This window comes from Delphinus delphis, chromosome 1 (assembly GCF_949987515.2).
Source record: "Delphinus delphis chromosome 1, mDelDel1.2, whole genome shotgun sequence".
Taxonomy (NCBI): Eukaryota; Metazoa; Chordata; class Mammalia; order Artiodactyla; family Delphinidae; genus Delphinus; species Delphinus delphis.
The window spans coordinates 71,066,507-71,086,143 of NC_082683.1; the positions used below are offsets into that span (position 1 = coordinate 71,066,507).

The window sequence follows — 19,637 nt, forward strand, 5'->3', positions numbered from 1 at the left end:
GATTGAGTTGGGGGAAATTTGCAGCAAACAGCAAGAAGGTCATTATGAGTTGGAAGAGGTGGGAAGGAGGAAATTCATGTAATCTATAGGAGACAGGCCCTGCTTTAGCAAAATATTTCTTTCCTTATTGAATCAGTGTGTTTGGGCACAGACCACCCCAAGAAAATGTATCTCAGATGCAATGAGGGAATTGATGTAAGGAGTAGGGATATATCCAGTCTTTGGGAAAAACCACCTTGTCCACATAGGCATCTGGTGTTCAGAGTCCGGTAGCTCGGAACCAGGAAGGTCTAGGAAACACTTTGATTCTCAGGGTGAGAGATGGTATATTTTCAGATCATTCCTCAAAAGGGGAATAGGATTTCATTATCCTACTTGGAAGAGTGCCGTTTTGTTCACTTGCTCCCTTTAACCCAAGTTCTGCTTCTTGGTACCTCAGTTTTGATGGCCAGTTTTCATCACCTCCCCAATTGCTGAGCCCAGTTGGTTTTGATGAGCTGGTCACTGTTATCCCAAAAAAGGGTTTCTGCCTCCTGTGTTTCTTTTTTTTCCTATATATTCATGTATATATCTTTTGCATAATCCTCTAAGAATACATTCCCAAATCACTAAATATTATTAAATTATTATTTATAATATTTATTATTACTTATTATTTATAATATGGTTTATTAGGATTGTATCATTCTATTTTATCAATGTACTTTTGAGCCATTTTACTATTTTGATTCTTTAGTTTGTCTCAAACTTATCATTATGAATATCTTTTTATCTAAATCTGTCAAATGTTGGATTCTTTTCAGAACATATATTTACAAAAGAAATTTGGTAAGAGTCTTCAGAAATATGGTATCAGTTTGTAATCTTAGAAATGTATGAGTCTGTGTGTTTTACAATACTCATAGATATTTGGTAATTTGATAGGAGAAAATTTCATCATATTTTAATTTTTTGCCTCCTTTTGCTCTTACCAATTAAACTGAGCATTGTAAATGTTTATTTTCCTGTTTTTTTTTCTTCACCTACTTTGAAATTGATACTCATGATTTGTGAGTACATCTTATATAAAGTATTTAAACGTAGTGGTATTTGTTTAGACAGTTTATCTTGGGAGATGTAATTTTCTGAAACATGCCTGTTGTCATTATAAATCAGATTCACCTAAACTTACTCTCATTTTCTGATAAGAAGCACTTGTTTTTGAGACTCTTATCAAGCCTTTCTTCTTCTTCTTTTTTTATAGTAAGGGAGCTTTTTTATCTGGCAACATTCAGCTTCATAAGGGTGAAATTTAAAGTATTTCAGATTGTAAAGGGAAATAAACATTTAAAGCAGCAGTGCCCAACCTTTTTGTCACCAGGGACCGGTTTCGTGGAAGACAGTTTTTCCACAGACGGGAGTGGGGGGGGGATGGTTCAGGAGGTAATGTGAGCGATGGGGAGTGATGGAGAGCGGCAGTTTATGAAGCTTCGCTCGCCCACTGCTCACCTCCTGCTGTGCGGCCCGATTCCGGTCCGTGGCCCGGGGGTTGGGGAGACCTGAGTTAAAGTAGAGGGAAGGGACATTAGAGTAGTACAATGAGACATAGCAACACGGGCTGAAACGGGGTTCCTAAGAGCCTTTTTTCCTTATAATTCATTAGAATGTCTGAATCCAGAAGTTGGAACTGCTCTGTTGCCTTTGTGCTGTTGGTACCTATACAAGGCAAGTATGAAAGATGACACTGGGCTGTGTATGTAAGGGCAGGGTCTATACACTTGGATCTGCTACCGTGCTTTTTCTTGTTCTCTTGATGTTCAACTTGGCAGTTAAATACAAGAAAGGATAAAATTTTAACTGCAGGCAAGTCGTGCTGTTTGTTTTTTAAGGCAACATTTTCGCCGTGCAATGTCAGATTAAACTTATCCCTCCCACCTCCACCTCCCTCCCCGATGCTCTGGCGACACAGATTTGAGAATAGTTTGAGTGTGTTCTTTAAAACCTTATCTTTTCATCAAAAATTAAACAAACCTCAACATCACAATGCAAAAATAATAACACCGAAACCACCCATGAAATCAAGGTCATTATATTGTCATTTAAGGAATTATATGATAACCTTCATATCATTTGGGGAAGCAGTTTCTGTTTTCATTCAGAGTATCACAGTAGAATACTTCTATAAGTCATCTCTTTTGTCAGGGAGAACTTCTATCATTGAGTGGGCTTTCTGTAGTTTGTGGAAGTGGTGGAGTTGCCTCCAACCTGAGAATTTCAAGTTTCTTCTCTCCTTTTTTTTTTGTTTGTTTTTGGGAATTATGAGTTTCTGTGGCTTATCTCTGAATAGCCTGGTGGAGAAATCAGAATGTGCTAAGGACAGAAATACAAGTGGATGAATGAATGAGCAATAAATGTGTTTAGGTGGGACTGCCAAAGATGTTAGTAAGAGATAACTTTGAAATGCTGTTTTCCATTTGGAGGTGGTTTTGATTATTTTGAGTTTGCATTTTGAATTGAAGTTCACAAAAATGGGTTCACGACTGCATTTGGTTTCATTTATTTTGCAGTTTTTAATTGGTCCAGGAGCATTGAAAAATGTAACAGCACAGTAATACAGTATTTACTGGAGTAAATCTTTTAATTTTTGTTTTATAGATCTTATTACCCACTTGGTTAGTTACTCCAATAGCTCTGTGTATCTTTCAGAAATTTATCTTTACAACTTGTTCATGAGATAAAAAATAGCCTTTATTTATAAAGAAAGAGTTACATCTTAGTAGTTACAGTCTAGTTTGGGGTTTCAAAAATTCCATGTATGTAGTATAATTTATTTTTTTAATTTATTTTTTTTAAAGTTTTTCTTGATTGGACCATTTTTAAAGTCTTTATTGAATTTGTTACAATATTGCTTCTGTTTTATGTTTTGTTTTCTTTGGCCATGAAGCATATGGGACCTTAGCTCCCCAACCAGGGATTAAATCCGCACCCCCTGTATTGGAAGGCGCAGTCTTAACCACTGGACCACCAGGGAAGTCCCTGTAGTATAATTTAGAATAAAATTTTAAGCATCATTTTGGGGAAAAGGGGGGAAACTAAATAAGTCAACTTTGGTCTCATGAGTTATTTTTTTGAGATGGGAAAGGACCTCAGTAAGAATTTCTCTTTCTAGAACCGTATTGGAAGATGCCTTCTCACTTCTAGCAGAAAAGCATTTGTGTCATCTTCGATAGTTTTAGTGTGTTCAGTTAAATAAATATCTTCTAAAAAAACCCTAACTTCCTAAAGTCATTTGAGGTTTTAGGGAAAGAGTGCCTTTTATGGCATGTAGAAAGAAAGACATGAAATTTCTCCCTTCTTCGGTGGGGAAAAGGTTAAATGCCTGACATGTTTTAAATGATCCAAGTGTTAGTGGTTAGTGGGGGTAACAGTTTGTGAAAAGTCAAGATAAGAGTTGAGACTGGTTTCAGGCTGTGCTAATCTTTCCTACCTGAAGTGAGAAATAAATACCTCATAGGAATGTATGTGGAGATATAATGCCTTTCCCTTCTAGGACACTTGTTTGAGTCAGCAGTTGAATGTGATTACCTTTGGATTCCTGTTTGGGAAAGAGAGAAATGAGTGGGTGGTTTCCTGCAGTTTCTGTGTAGTTAAATAAGTTTTAGAATTGGTGTTAATTGGCCTCCTTATAGATGCCTTTAATGAGGAAGCCGGTTGTAACCCTGGTAAATTAACATCTTTAGAGTTCATTGTTACCAAATAAAAGTTAATTGACATGGAAGTCTTATATACATTGTTGTCCCTCTTGTGATTCAACTTAAATGTACCTTTAAAAAAATGAAATTATGGTTAATAGTTTTTTTGGGGTTTGGTTTTTTTTTTTTAATATTGTTTATGTTTGAATACAAGATATTAACAAAAAGACTTAGAATTTGAATTTTGACTTTCTGATCTGGGAGACCTACCTGGGGAATACTCTAAATGGGGTCTCCACTCCTAGGTAGTTGTATTCATCAGACTAATACCGTGACAGGAAAGGAATAGAATCCTTTAGCCGGTATGGCTTGGTGTGAGCCACTGGATGAAGGAACGAGACTCATATTTTTGTGTTGTTGCTTTGTGTAACCGCTTTTAAGAACATATGTTCTGAGGTTGGGTGGGTGAGGGGAGGTAGTGGAATTTCTGATAACAAGAAGGGTAATAAAAATAATAAAATTGCTAGAAGATTATAGTAAATAATGAATGTGGAAGTAGAAATAAATTGTTGTACCAGAAGAGACGATGAAATTATTTTCTTACTTATTCTGTGATTATTCTCTAGTTTTTTTTTTGTTGTTGTTGTTGTTGTTGTCAGTGAATACTTTACACAGAATTACTTATGAATTTTGATTTGATAGTGCAATGTAAATGACTTGAGAAATTGCATTTCCAATAGTAAATTCTTAATGCTAAACTGGTTTTAACTAGTTATTAAAAATAATAAATATTAATATTAAATAAATAATAAATAAATATAAGTGTTTACTATTTCCTTGAGGGAAGAAAAAGGGGAGTGGTAAAGTTGCTATCCTGGTTTTTGTGATGGTTTCACATGACCAATGACCACAACTCCTGGATGATTTTTAACTCTAGCAGGTGGTCAGTCTTTTAAGGGTGCATTTCATAGTTGAGTCCCACTGATTTGGAGACTCTGGTGAAGATGTCATCTTTGTTACATTTATATATATATTTTTTTATCTCCCGACATAAAATGTTTTAAATACAACATTTCCTGATAATGTACATAGCTTAAACTTCAAAACTAGAAACTTTAAAACTAACATATATAAAAAGATAAAATTGTGGTGCGTGTGTTTTCTCCCCCTGTATAAAAACATCTTCATCTTGGGTATATTTGACAACTTTTTGTACAAAGAATTAAGGTATAAAATAATGCATAAAATAAAACTAAGCAAAAGGTGATTGCTGACTATGTACCATGCACTGTGTTGGAAACTAAGGACACAAAAGTAAATAAGCTTCACTTCTTTCTATTCAGCCACTCAGCGTTCAGTAGCAGAGGAATATAAGTAAAGAACATGTTGCCTGCTCTGATAGTGGAGCTCATAATTGTTCATGCACTCATTTCACTCCTACACCTATTGTTTTAACATGTCTTTATTTTATGTCCGCTATAAAGAGACCACTGTAAACTGACTATCAGGCTTGGCATTGTAATGGTGGATGATATCTTTCCTCAAGGAGAACTCACTCCTTATGGAAGCTACCCAGACACAGGGATCATTGTCATTTTTTTCACTGTTACATCCCAAGTGTGTGGAAGAGTGCTAGGCACATAGTAGACGCTCATAAATATTTATTGGAAGAAAGAAAATAGATGACCCAAACCTGAGCTCAGGTTCTTCATTCCCCATTGTTAGGGAAGCTTTGAACTGGATTTTGGAGAATAATTGTTTCCTAAGAGAAAAACGAGTAGAACATCCTGTGCAGAGGGCATAGGCACTGAGTAGTAAGGGTAATATTGAGGCTTAATACAAAATTCACTAATATTTAAAAATAGATCAGAATGAAAGTATTGTATGTTTGTGAACTTTCAAGAAGTTATAGCTAGCTATATGCTGAGACTATTAAAAGCGTCTGTCTGTGGCATATATTATTCTTAATAGACATGCTTACCAGGAATTTTTCTTTTAAAGTTCAGTATTAAACTGAGAGTAATTTATAACTTTTAAATTGCTATATTTTAATGGCACTTGTGAATTATTAATCATTGCCAGATAATTTACAGGTTTTTAAGTGGGAGAGATCAATTTCTTTCTAATAAGGAATTTAATCTCCAAATGTTTTGAAGGACTTCTAATGCATACTTTCTCCTTAAAATATTGAGAGGCTTTTCAGGAGTAGTCATATTTGAACCTAATAGCTGATGGCATTCTTGCAGTATATTTTTACGTTTTGAGTGTCCAAAGTGTCCAGAATTTTGTTCCTTTTAACAAAACACAGAGGTAAAGTTTTTTCCCTTGCTGTTTATGTAATTGGATTTAATTATGTATTAATTTTTTTATCATGTATTTATTTATTAGGAATTTTTGTGTATTCCAATGTAAATCTTAGTATTTTGTGTATAAATTGATCTTACTCGAAACTGTAAACATTCTTCTAAAAACTTTTTTGTTTGAAGTGCTTCATAATTTAAAATATATCCAAAATAGAAAAAAATGTTTTGTAAACCAGAAAGACACAAGAAGCTAAGGCATGTCACACATATATGGTGAGTTGACTATTTTGTAGTTACATGACCTTAAATTGTTTGAACACTTTCTTTTGCAAGAACTTTATATTTTTGTAAGGATTTGATTTGTGTTTCATGCTAACCAAGTTTACTTAACACACAAATTGCTACATTTTCAAGGCCAGGGTGCTGGAAAATGACATTGCATTCCTTTATTTTTTTTGTTCTTGGCATGAACACAAGTTCAAAGGTGAAAGTAGTTTTTTTTTACTGTGCACATGCCATGGTTTAGGCTTCTCACATAATACTGACAGGTTAAAGAATTATATGTTAATGAACACAAAACATTAGATATTTTAGAGTTTGATTGATAAAGCTATCTCTTAAAATGGACTAAGAGTAACTAAAACAATAGAGTGACATTCTGCAAGCTTAAATGGAATGAGTTTTTAACGTACTGCCTTTCAGTATACAAAGGTAAGTTTTTTTTTTTTTTTACATCTTTACTGGAGTATAATTGCTTTATAATGGTGTGTTAGTTTCTGCTTTATAACAAAGTGAATCAGTTATACATATACAGATGTTCCCATATCTCCTCCCTCTCACGTCTCCCTCCCTCCCACCCTCCCTATCCCACCGCTCTGGGTGGTCACAAAGCACTGAGCTGATCTCCCTGTGTTATGCGGCTGCTTCCCACTAGCTATCTACCTTACGTTTGGTAGTGTATATATGTCCATGCCTCTCTCACTTTGTCACAGCTCACCCTCCCCCCCCCCATATCCTCAAGTCCATTCTCTAGTAGATTTGTGTCTTTATTCCTGTCTTACCCCTAGGTTCTTCATGACATTTTTTTTCCTTAAATTCCATATATATGTGTGTTAGCATACGGTATTTGTCTTTCTCTTTCTGACTCACTTCACTCTGTATGACAGACTCTAGGTCTATCCACCTCATTACAAATAGCTCAATTTCGTTTCTTTTTATGGCTGAGTAATATTCCATTGTATATATGTGCCACATCTTCTTTATCCATTCATCCGATGATGGACACTTAGGTTGTTTCCATCTCTGGGCTATTGTACATAGAGCTGGAATGAACATTTTGGTACATGACTCTTTTTGAATTATGGTTTTCTCAGGGTATATGCCCAGTAGTGGGATTGCTGGGGCATATGGTAGTTCTATTTGTAGTTTTTTTAAGGAACCTCCATACTGTTCTCCATAGTGGCTGTATCAATTTATATTCCCACCAGCAGTGCAAGAGTGTTCGCTTTTCTCCACACCCTCTCCAGCATTTATTGTTTGTAGATTTTTTGATGATGGCCATACTGACTGGTGTGAGATGATATCTCATTGTAGTTTTGATTTGCATTTCTCTAATGATTAATGATGTTGAGCATTCTTTCATGTGTTTGTTGGCAGTCTGTATATCTTCTTTGGGGAAATGTCTATTTAGGTCTTCTGCCCATTTTTGGATTGGGTTGTTTGTTTTTTTGTTATTGAGCTGCATGAGCTGCTTATAAATTTTGGAGATTAATCCTTTGTCAGTTGCTTCATTTGCAAATATTTTCTCCTATTCTGAGGGTTGTCTTTTGGTCTTGTTTATGGTTTCCTTTGCTGTGCAAAAGCTTTGAAGTTTCATTAGGTCAAAGTTAAGTTTTATTATACATCCTTGATTTTAAAAATTTTGTTATAATAACCTCATGAATATGCAGAGATAAATTGAAAAAGTTGAACTATTAGTGAAATAATTTATCTTTTAGGTTTACTCTGAACACTGACTTTTCACCTAAATTAAAATGAAATGGGAATAAGTTTTCTGGAAGCTTCTGAACTAGAGTTCAGCCTGGTGGAAATCATGCCCCCCTTCTCATTAAGTATTTTTCTTATTTCCCTTTTAGGAAGAAATCTTATTATCATACATAAACAGGAGTAAATCAGAGATTTCATATTCCGCCACTGGTAATAGACGATGGTCTGAGTTAATGTTTCTGTAGAGCTTGAAGTCACAGCCTCAGTCCCATAGAGGACCATGATAATCAAAAGGAGTGGTGCTTACTGGGACCATAGCTGGCATGAGCAGGGCATACATGACAGGGTTCAGTTCAAAGTAATTAAGGAAAACAGTACCAGAAAAGTTGAAGTTTTTATATTATAGCTTTAAAAAGTCTTTTAATGGAATGTATGATTTTACAGAAATGTCCAAAGAGCAGACTGAGGGAGACAATGTTAGAAAAGCAAAATGTTCCCACAAGAGTTTGAAGTCCACCACAGGCATAAGCTTATAGCAGTATACTATTTATTGCCAGAGTAGCACATTTTCTTGCAAAAATGCTCATAAATGATGTGAAATCCAATGTTAGAATTCCAGTTCTGGTCTTACAAATTCCCATCTCATAGCAGTACATCTGTTTATTAGGAGTTATTCCCTGAATATGAAAGATTTCAATCCTAAGTCACTGCACCTGTTGACAGGAGGTGTTTATTCCAATCACTAGCCTAAAACACAGACTTATTGCTTGACATTTTATAGCTTGGGAGGGAAAAAGTGTCTTCAAAGTCATTTGTTCAGAGTGCAGAAAATGGAGCAAAACAGTTCATTTTACTCTAAGCACCACTATTTGGCAGTGTTCACATTTGCACAGCACAAAGCTGCAATATTGATTTTTTGCTCACAGAGCCTCCCACAAGTTTTTTCTTCGATTGTCAGATGGATTGGATTACACTTTGCTTGTTGGGATGCTTTCTTTTTTTCTTTGTTGAAATAGAAATATATTGAAAGTACAGCTTAGAATAAATGTCATAGTAATAGTGTGATTAAAGAGTTTTAATTTGGGCATTTCTTTATGTTGATTATGTTGACTGAGCAATTTCATTGACTACTTGACCATCAGACAACTATTTCCTTTCTTGCCCTTGTTCCTCTAGGACTAGAGGCACCCAGTACACCCTAACTATGTTCTGTACAACAGGGGTCCCCAACCTGCTGCTAAGTGTCATTATCATTTGGAGAGGCATTAAAGTAACATTGAAAAACACGAGTTTGGGAGCTGAAGTATTAGGTTTCAAACCTTGATTTCATTCTTATTGGATGTGTGATTTTGGAAAACATAATTTTTCTGTGCCTCGATTTCTTCCTTTGTAAAATAGTGACAATAATAATACGTATCTCATATGGTTGTTATGAGGATTTTTAGTCAGTATATATTTGTAAAGTCCTCAGAGGGACTTCTAGTGATGATGGGGTGGAGAGGATGGCAAATCCTCTTCCCCCAAACAAGTATAAAACTGAACAAAATTGTCAACAACCACCATTTTAGGGCTCTGGAAAGTAACCAGAGCCATATAAGAAATTGGGAACGATTTCTTTAAAAAACAAACCAAAAAAAGCTGATGGAACTTTTGGTACACACAGTTCAAGTTTAAAGCCTTCTAGCCTGGGGCTGCTTCTCCCTGCACCCTGCACTCTTTGGCTATGTCATTGTGGTTAGTTTAGTCAGAGCAAGGCTGGCCTTGAAAATCTGTGACTGAGCTGCCAGGGAGAGTTGGCTTGATTTAGAGTAGAGTGTGGGAACCCATGCCCAGCAGTGTTGTCAGTAAAAGTAGTAAACACTGTGGAAAACAGATGGGGAAGACCCTTAGCTCTTGCTAACCTGAGGTTGTGGTCCCAGGTGGGGAGACTGAGTGCCAGTCTGAAACATAACCAGGAAACCTTGGAAATGAAAGAGCCAAACGTTCTCTGCGTTCTTGACTGACTGAGAAGCTACACACAGAGCAGAGGAGATGCGAGGGGATGTGGCAGAAAGTAAATAACCAAGGCTGACTTGAAAACTGCTTGAACTTTGAACTCTCCCTAACATACAGGTCAATCAGCAGAGGGTGGAGACCTTATTATGGGTTCATGGTTTTTGTGCAAAGTCTTTGCTCAATCATTGGCTGATCACTAAGCTATGCAGAGACAGGTGTGATCCCTAGGAAGTCAAGCTAGAAAATAAAAATAAGAATTAAAATAACAACGACAACAATGAATAGAGACACACAGCAGCTGCAAAGTACAGGGGAAGACAGAGTCAGCAGATTAAATTCAGTCAGAATGCTAAAAAGAAAATATCACAACAGCAACAATTCTCAGGGGAAAGGAATCTAGAGTAGCTAACAGTGTATTATTTTAAATGTCTAGTTTTCAACAACAACAGAAAATTTGCAAGCTAATGCAGAGAAACAGGAAAGTTGACCCATACTTAGGAGAAAAAACATTCAATAGAAACTGCCTCTGTTGTGGGCCTGGATGTTAGATTTAGCAGATAAATATTTCAGAGTGGCCATTATGAATATGTTCAAAGATTAAAGTAAAACTATATTAGAGAATTAAGAGGAAATATGATGATGACTTAACAAATATGTAATAGAGAAAACCTATTTTAAAGGACCTTGGAGAAATTCTTGGCATGTCTTAGTTATTGTATCAGTGTGTTGCAAATAAATAAATTTTCTTCCCCAAATACAGATAGCCTACCTTCATCTGAACCCAGATATTCTGATTCAGTAGGGCTGGATTCGGGCTTGCAGATATGTCTTAAAAAATACTTACCAGATGACTCTGATGCAAAGTCATATTTGGGCGTCAGTCATATACTCTTAGCCAGTGATTTTTAAAAAAGTCCTGGGGCTTCCCTGGTGGCAAAGTGGTTGAGAGTCCGCCTGCCAATGCAGGGGACACGGGTTCGTGCCCCGGTCCGGGAAGATCCCACATGCCGCGGAGCGGCTGGGCCCGTGAGCCATGGCCACTGAGCCTGCGCGTACGGAGCCTGTGCTCCGCAACGGGAGAGGCCACAGCAGTGAGAGGCCCGCGTACCGCAAAAAAAAAAGAAAAAAGTCCTGAAAAATGTGCCATTAAACAATTAAGGATGAATTCGTGTACAAAGGAAGAAAGTGTAATTAAGAAATGGTACTGATACCTGTGATGATTTCTTCCTGTGACTCAGTATAGTAAGTCATTAATGTGATATAAATAAAGGTGTAAATAAGTGTTTTTAGGAATAAGTTTTGTTCTGACTTTTCATAAGATTTACTTAGTGAAAATGTTGAATTTTAAAAATTAATATTAATTGCAATAGTTTTATTTAAGACTTTCCAAACTTCTTTGAAGTCCCATTGCTGGTGGAAGAGTTTGAAGCCATACCCCTTGAAGTTTTCAGGAAAATAGGGGAGAAGTGCCCAAAGAAAGCATAAGAATTTACATTTTTCTGAAAAATTTATGCTTTCTGCCATTCGCTGCTACCGTGGCGCCCGTGATAAAGCTTGTGGCAAAGGGGGGCAAAAAAAAAGAAGCAGGTCCTGAAGTTTACTCTTGACTGTACCTATCCTGTAGAAGATGGAATCATGGATGCCACCAATCTTGAGCAGGTTTTTTAGGAGAGAATCAAAGTGAATGGAAAAGCTGGGAATCTTGGTGGAGGTATTGTAACAGTCGAAAAAAGCAAAGCAAGATTACTGTAACTTCTGAGGTGCCTTTTTCCAAAAGGTATTTGAAATATATCACCAAAAAAATATTTGAAGAATAATCTATGTGACTGGTTAGGCGTAGTTACTAACAGCAAAGAGCTACGAATTGCGTTACTTCTAGATTAATCAAGATGAAGAAGAGGAGGAAGATGAGGATTAAAACTCAATTATCTGTAATATTTTGTATGAGTTCTTGAATAAAACTTAGGAACCAAAAAAAAAAAGTTTATGTGGGTTTTTCTTTTGATTTAATAATTGGCCCGTGTTTATTTTCTCCCTTCCAGTAAGTCTTTGGTTAAAATAGTTAATCCAGAAAGAATCCTGACTAATTCGTCCATGTACTTTTGAGAATTTTCTTGGCAGTACCATACAATCTACATTATTGTGCCATAGTCCATCCATGCTAACATTCTCCTATGTTTATATTTTAAAGAAATAGAGCAACAAATGTCTTAATTGTTGACCACTTGAAAATGTTAGAATAGCATGTATACCTGATTAAAAGGAGCTTGCCTGTTTAGAATCATAGATTGGTGAAATTTGATAGGACTTTGAAATGACTTTAATCCTTCAGAAAAAGAAATTAAAACCCAGAAAAATAAAATGACTTAGCCAAGTTCACAAGGCTGACCCAGACATCTGTACTGTTCAGTACTCTTTCTGTATGTCCATACTTGCACAGTATAGATTTTGCTCTCAATAAGTTTATGGCACACATCGCTACATTTCCACAAATACAATTTTCATCATTATCTATATGTTGTGTGAACCTTTAAAATAATTGTTACCTGTCAAATTCACTAACATTTTTTGGTGAATTTCAGATGGTATGAAAAATTATAAAGTTAATCTTGTTTGTATTATCAACATGGTGGCTTGAGAAGTCACAGAATCCCTTTCTGTTCATGGCCATTACTAAAAGCATGGGCTCTGGAATCTGAGAACCCTGCATGCGTTAGAATCTAACTCACAGTAATCCTTGAGACCCTGAATTACTTACTATTTAATGCCTTAGTTTCATACTCTGTAAATGGGTATTGTTACAGTTAACTACTCCATTGTTTTTTGTTGTGTTGATAGTTGTTGATGATGCTGGTGATCATAAAAAGGGTGATCCATAAAAAGCAGTTTGGACAGTATCTAAACGTTGTAATTGCTATGTAAATATTAGCTACTACAATATTTACTTTTTATTTTTTCTTCATATTTGTTTTATATGGAGATATATATATATATATATATATATATATCTATCTCCATATCCAGTTGGAAACACAGGATTTAAATAAAGGAAGGTTCATAAACGTCTGTCTTTGTGAGAAACACTAATGAACCCCAGTGGTACCTAGAAAATAATTAATTGACAGAATTTAAACATTTTTTTCTTTTTTTGAGGATATAACAGTTTTATTGATTATTAAGTATTTATCTGTTTCTTAATGCTCACTCTTTGTTTTCACTGCCAAAGGCAATAGATATTACAGAGGAAAACGCATTGTAATTTATATTGTTTTAAACAGATACTAGTTGTTCAACTTGGCAATTTGGTTTGATAGCAGTTATTGGAATTATGTATCATGTACCAATCTAGGCATTAGAATTATAACTAACTATCATCAGAGTCTAGCAGGGAAGATATATATTAAAAATGAATATCCACAGCACCATGTGGTAATAACAAGCAATTTTTAAATTTTATACATAAGTATAAAGTTCAGTGGAAACAGGTGAGAGAAAAAGAATTTAGTAAAAAGAACACAGGATTTAAGGCAATAATATTATAGCATTAAATAAAGCAACATTCACCATTAAGAACTCATTCAGTTCTATGCAATGAAAGTATAAGTACCATGATCTGTTCTTCAGAAAATTCTGTATTGGAAATCTACTACATTAGTAAAGTGTGCTGATCTTTCTATTTTTTTTCCTTTTCTTTTTCCATACTTTACCTTTTTGGATGATTAATATTAAGGCTTTAAAAATCCTTTCTCTGAATTATCAAAACAGCAAGACTTCTGCAATTTCTCAAATATCTTTCAAAAGCAGAGGAAAATTCACTTAGAACCATAACTATAATCCTGCAAACTGTCAACAACAAAAATTAAGGAGCTCAAGTTAAAAACCACAGTGCTTCAGAATCAATTCTATATTTTTGACAAATACTACAACTTGTGAATTTTGGCTCCAAGTCAGTCTTATAATAACATTTTCTCATATTTGTAATTCTCTAATAATATGATTTACAAGGTATTATAATTGCAAATCATCTCTGGCTTTAAAATATGCAGTGCTCCAAAATTTTATATGATGTCACTTGTTTGAATTTTCACACAGCTTTTTGCCACAGAAATGTGTCTGCTTCTGAAACCCTAAAACATATTTTCATTTAAAACAACTATAATACTAGTTTAAGCGGAATTATTTGTATAAGCAGTACAGTATCAGCAAATGGAAGAAAGCAGTAACATATGTAAAAGTTTATTTATGAACTTGGGAAAAGGTTGAAAGGTTGGCCCCTTTACTGTTTTTCATGATATTGCCCAGCTCCGTTTCTGTATTCCTTCTTCATTGATAGTGCGCTTCTCTTTTTGTAATCTCGTAAGACCATAAATCTTCTTAGTGAAAACCTACCAAAGTTGGCGTTTGCCTCAATCCCCTGAAGATTTCTGTGTTCTAAGCTGTGTCTTTTTCTTCTCTCTCCATCCCAATTACATTTTTAGTTTTCTCAGTAGAACTGAGAACTCAGCCAAGTTTGAGAATTGCTGATTTTCTAAATCATACCAAGGTACAACCCACTAACTAATCCTTTCGCAAGATTGTTTGCATTTTAGAAAGAAGATGCATGTTTATCCAGGAGACTGTTTATTTTATTGTATTAGTGAGAGACATTGTGCAATAGTTAAAGAGAACAGGTTTTAGCATTGGACTGACCTGGACAGAACCTAGCTCTTCAACTTAGAAGCTTGTGTCTTGGAACAGTTTACTTCTGAATGTCATTTTTTTTTTTTCCAGTAAAAAGGGATATAAGGGATGACTCGTGTGATGCAGAGTAATTAAAAGAATAGAGATACGAAAAAATACTGAAATTAATGCTAGTCTTTTATAAAAGAAACGCTATAGATGGCAACAAGTTAGAGAACTGAAATAAAAAATTGGGTCAGTGTAGAAGTTTTTGATACGGTAGGTAACCCATAGGTAGCACAGCAGCACACAGAGATGTGCTTCTCCCACACATAGTTGTTGTTGGCTGTTCTTGGCTTTCTCTGCTTTTACCTTTGTTCTATGCTCTGTTACTACTTTAGAGGACCCCTGCTTGAGAACCATGATTAAAACCTAAAATTCTAATTTCTTATTCTATTTGGAATCTTTTTTTATAGCACTCATGAACATTGGTTATCTACATGCCGCCTAATGCACCATACTTAAGTTCATATGGCACTTTCTATTAAGTGCTTTTCTGTACATTATCTCATTTTAGAGTCACACAGGTAGGAAAAAATAATAACATCATAGATGTTTCATCTCCATTTTGTAAATGACAAAACTGAATCTCAGAAATTTTGCCCCTTTTGGGGGTTTCAGCTTTTTGGACTGGATTGGAGCAGTGCTGGCTCCTTTGAATGCCCATCTGCTGAATCCTTTCATTTATGTCAGTTTTCAGTAAAGAGTCTACAAATTGAAATAAGTTATTGTGCCATAAGTATGATACTGTCATAGTGTCTTAGTTATTTTGGGAGACGCTAAGACAAATGTATTTTTAAGATAATTCTATTAACAGCAGTTAATATGTCTACATTAAATGGGTAAGGCCAGTGTCCTGTATAGCAGAGCTTTGATTTCATTCGTAAATGAAAACCGATCTTTTTTTAATTGTTGCATTCTGTATTTGTATATCTTGTCACTCTTTATAAATCCATTGATCAAATGCGTTATTTTTCTTTGGGTTTACTCAAAAAGGGCCACTTAATTTCTGATTGTGACTAGGTTATACAGAAAATATTTTATTAAAGTAATTTAAAATTGTCTTATAAAGATGAATAATCCAGCTAAAGATATATATTAAAAATTTAATAATACATTAGTGATTCATAGTAAAGATCCAGAGAATTATTGAATAAATGTATGAATGATGGCTTGAAAAACATACTTTGTATGACATCTCTTGGATATAGACATGACTCATATTACTTGAAAATGCCTTATTAAAATAATATACTTCATAAATGAGTTAATTTTTTTTTTTCTTTTTTAAGGTTTCAGCAGAGCAGCTTTACCATTTGGGTTAGTTCGTAGAGAATTATCCTGTGAAGGTTATTCTATAGATCTACGATGTCCCGGCAGTGATGTCATCATGATTGAGAGCGCTAACTATGGTCGGACAGACGACAAGATTTGTGATGCTGACCCATTTCAGATGGAGAATACAGACTGCTACCTCCCAGATGCCTTCAAAATTATGACTCAAAGGTAAATGTTCACGTGTTATTATCCCATTTTAGTTACTACATCCAAATTCGTAAAAGTATTATCATAACTCCAGACTGGATAGATACAGTGCATATCTCAGCCTATTCATTAAAGTGAGTTAGGGTTTTACCTACTAATGTTGACTTCTACTTTATAATATTTCAACAACACTTAAATCTCTATATCATTTTTATATAGATTGACATATCAGAAGGAATACGTATTACAGGTTTTTTTATACATCATAGAATAAAAGTAATTGAAATGTAATCTTGTTTAAGCCTTCAAAATTTTGAAATATTTTATAATTCAAGAATGTTTTAAATGTCTGGGTCTTTGGCAATAATTGTTCCTTAATTTTTTTAAATTAGTAAACTTTATTTTTTCAGCAAAAATGAGCAGAATGTACACAGAATTATCATACTCTATCTCCACACGTGTAAGACTTCCCTAACCATTGACATCCTGACATCCCCTACCATGGTGGTACATTCGTTATAGTAGATGACCTCACATTGACACATTATTATCCCCCGAAGTTCTCAGTTTGCGTTAGGGTTTACTCTTGTTGTTGTACATTCTGTGGGTTTTGACAGATTTATAATGACACTTATTCACCATTGTAATATCATACAGAAGAGTTTCACTGACCTAAAAATCCTTTGTGTTCCACCTACTCATTCCTCCCTCCATCTAACCCCTGGCAACCACTGATCTTTTTACTTTCTTACAGTTTTGCCTCTTCTGGAATGTCACACAGTTGTAATCCTACAGAATGTAACCTTTTCATATTGCTTTCTTTCACTTAGTAAATGTCTTTTCATGGCTTAATAGCTCATTTCTTTTTAGTGTTAAATAATATTCCATAGTCTGGATGTACCACAGTTTATCCATTCACCTACTGAAGGATTTCTTGATTGCTTCCAAAGTTTGGCAATTATGAATAAAGCTGCTGTGAACATCTGTTCAGGTTTTTGTGTGAACATAAGTTTTCAGTTCATTTGGGCAACTACCAAGGAGCGTGATTTGTTGGATCATATGGTAAGAGTGTGTTTAGTTTTGTAAGAAACTGCCAAACTGTCTTCCAAAGTGACTGTACCATTTTGCATTCCCACTGGCAATGAATGAGAGTTACTGTTGCTCCACACCTTACCAGCATTTAGTATTGTCAGTGTTTTACATTTTGGGTAGTCTAATAGGTGTATAGTGATATCTCATTGTTTTAATTTACAATTCCCCAATGACATATCATGTTGAACACCTCTTAATATACTTATTTGCCATTTCTGTATCTTTATTGATGAGGTGTCTGTTCTGGTCTTTTGCCCCCTTTTGTAATTGGGTTGTTTTCTTATTGTTTAGCTTTAAGAGTTTTTTATTTTTATTTTTTTTACCACGCTGCATGGCTTGCAGGATCCCAGTTCCCTGACCAGGGATCGAACCTGTGCTCCCTGCAGTGGAAGCGCGTAATCCCAACCACCGGACTGCCAGGGAATTTCCTTTAAGAGTTTTTTAAAATATATTTTGGATAACAATCCTTTATCAGATATGTCTTTTGCAAATATTTCCTCTCAATCTGTGGCTTGTCTTCTATTGATCTTCAGTTTTAGAAAAACAAACAAAATAAAAACAACAGATTAAGAAAGTTAAAACATATAGCGCTCATTCTTGTTTTCTTCATATATAGATAATAGGAAGGAAGGGAGGAAGTGGGGTGAAGGAAGGAAGGAAGGAAGGAAGGAAGATAGAAAGTTATTTGGATAATATACCAATTTTGGTTAATTTTGTGTTTTAAAAATGTGTTGGAAAGTGTGTGTTATAAACTATAAAATATGTGAATGATATCTCTTAACTGGACAGTTGTGTTTCTATAAGTAAATAGAATACAAAAAACTGCTGACAATGGGTATGGACTTTCCTCTGCATTAACACAGAGCACCTAATTCTTGGCATCTTTTTTTTTTTTATCGTAAATTTTGGTACTCTTGGCACCTTAATTAGAGTTTTCTTATATGTAAGGTATTAAAATTGTGTTCGTTATGATTGAAAGTAATATCCAGCAATCCCAGTTATTTGGAACATAGAGACTCTCTGAAGGAACACAAGTTTCACAGAGTTATACAATGTTGATTTTGTATTTTGTTTATTGGGAAAACCCTTTATCTTTCTATTCAAAGCTTACTCCCTCTCCTCTTGCCTCTTTTCCCCCACTGAAAACAGTCCTCTGTCCAGTTTTGTAGCTTGTATGCTAGTCTACCTTAAAGTAGAGCAGGAAATTTTCTAGACTGAGGTCTGATCAGTGTAGGCACAGTGAAATCATCTAAAGGTGATAAGAGCGATTAAGGAAATAATGGAAAAACTGTTTTTTAAAAATCCAGTCTATAAGAGTATGGGTACAAATTGCTGTAAAATCTCTAATTTCAAACAGAATAGGTATTAGCATATTTTTATTGATAGATTATAGTAAGTTTTTTGTTAATGTTGATACTGATCAAGATATTTTTAATAAACAAGAGGACATATATAATACTTTTGAAGGATTTCCATCAAAATGCTTTTATTTAGTTTTTAAAGGGTAGTTATTAAAAAATTAAGGTAAACTCTTATTTGCACAAATGGCACTGGATAAAGTTTTTTTGTGTTTTTTTGTTTTGTTTTGTATTTTGTTTTTTTTAAAAAAACAAAAGTCCTTTATGGACTATGTAGGATTTGAAATCTGGCTTGTGAAACAAACTACGTAGGATAATATACCTTCTTTAGAAGAATGGATTCTGTGCTCCAATAAAATTGTAATAGAACAATTTGCCCATAGTATTTAAAAAATTGAGAACTGCCTATAGCAGGCAGACAATAAAGGTAATCCCTGATAATTGACCATTTATTCATTCTTAATATGTTGATCCGACTGTTCAGTGGTAGTGATATCACATGAGCATCTAGAACTAAGCCAGAGAGAAATAGGAAGTGAAAAATGATTATGTACAATTACCTGTTTTTATTAGACTGACAGGCAAAAAAGCAGTGGGAGTTAGTACAAAGAGAATTTGAAAAGAGCTGGCCCTGAGGAATTGTGCTTTTTAGGTAACTTTTGTTTGTTGGGTTATACGTTTAAATACATGGTTAAATATCTAGCACAACACATAAGCCTTATCATACTTGTTAATATAAATGTAATTGCATAGTATAGGAAATGTACAAGATAAGATGGCAAGTTATTTTCATTGTTTCATTATGTTATAAAAGCAGGGCTACATTTTTGATAATACATTTTAAAGGAACTAGAGTTTGGGGTATTTAAATTCTGTGAAAGCATACTGTAATTTCCTTGCTATCAAAATCTCTGAACAATTTACTGTGTGTTAGGGAAAATAAGGGGTTAGTTCCAAAACTGCCTGTAGAAACTCCATTTTTATATTGTTGTATTATACTAGTGGCTTATTATTATTTAATCAACACA

The 19,637-nt window shown here is 34.7% G+C and overlaps 1 protein-coding gene and 1 pseudogene across 13 annotated transcripts in view; both read left to right on the top strand.

Moving 5' to 3' along the window:
* The window catches only part of ADGRL2 (adhesion G protein-coupled receptor L2), a 179,698-nt gene that overhangs the window by 82,715 nt on the left and 77,346 nt on the right, over positions 1-19,637 (top strand). For all 13 annotated transcript variants that reach the window (XM_060024192.1, XM_060024220.1, XM_060024203.1 and 10 more), the window contains one exon: positions 15,967-16,180. In XM_060024192.1, coding sequence (XP_059880175.1) covers positions 15,967-16,180 — 214 coding nt within the window. The remainder of the gene's footprint in view (positions 1-15,966; positions 16,181-19,637) is intronic.
* On the top strand, positions 1,435-15,933 carry LOC132425424 (large ribosomal subunit protein eL22 pseudogene; annotated as a pseudogene).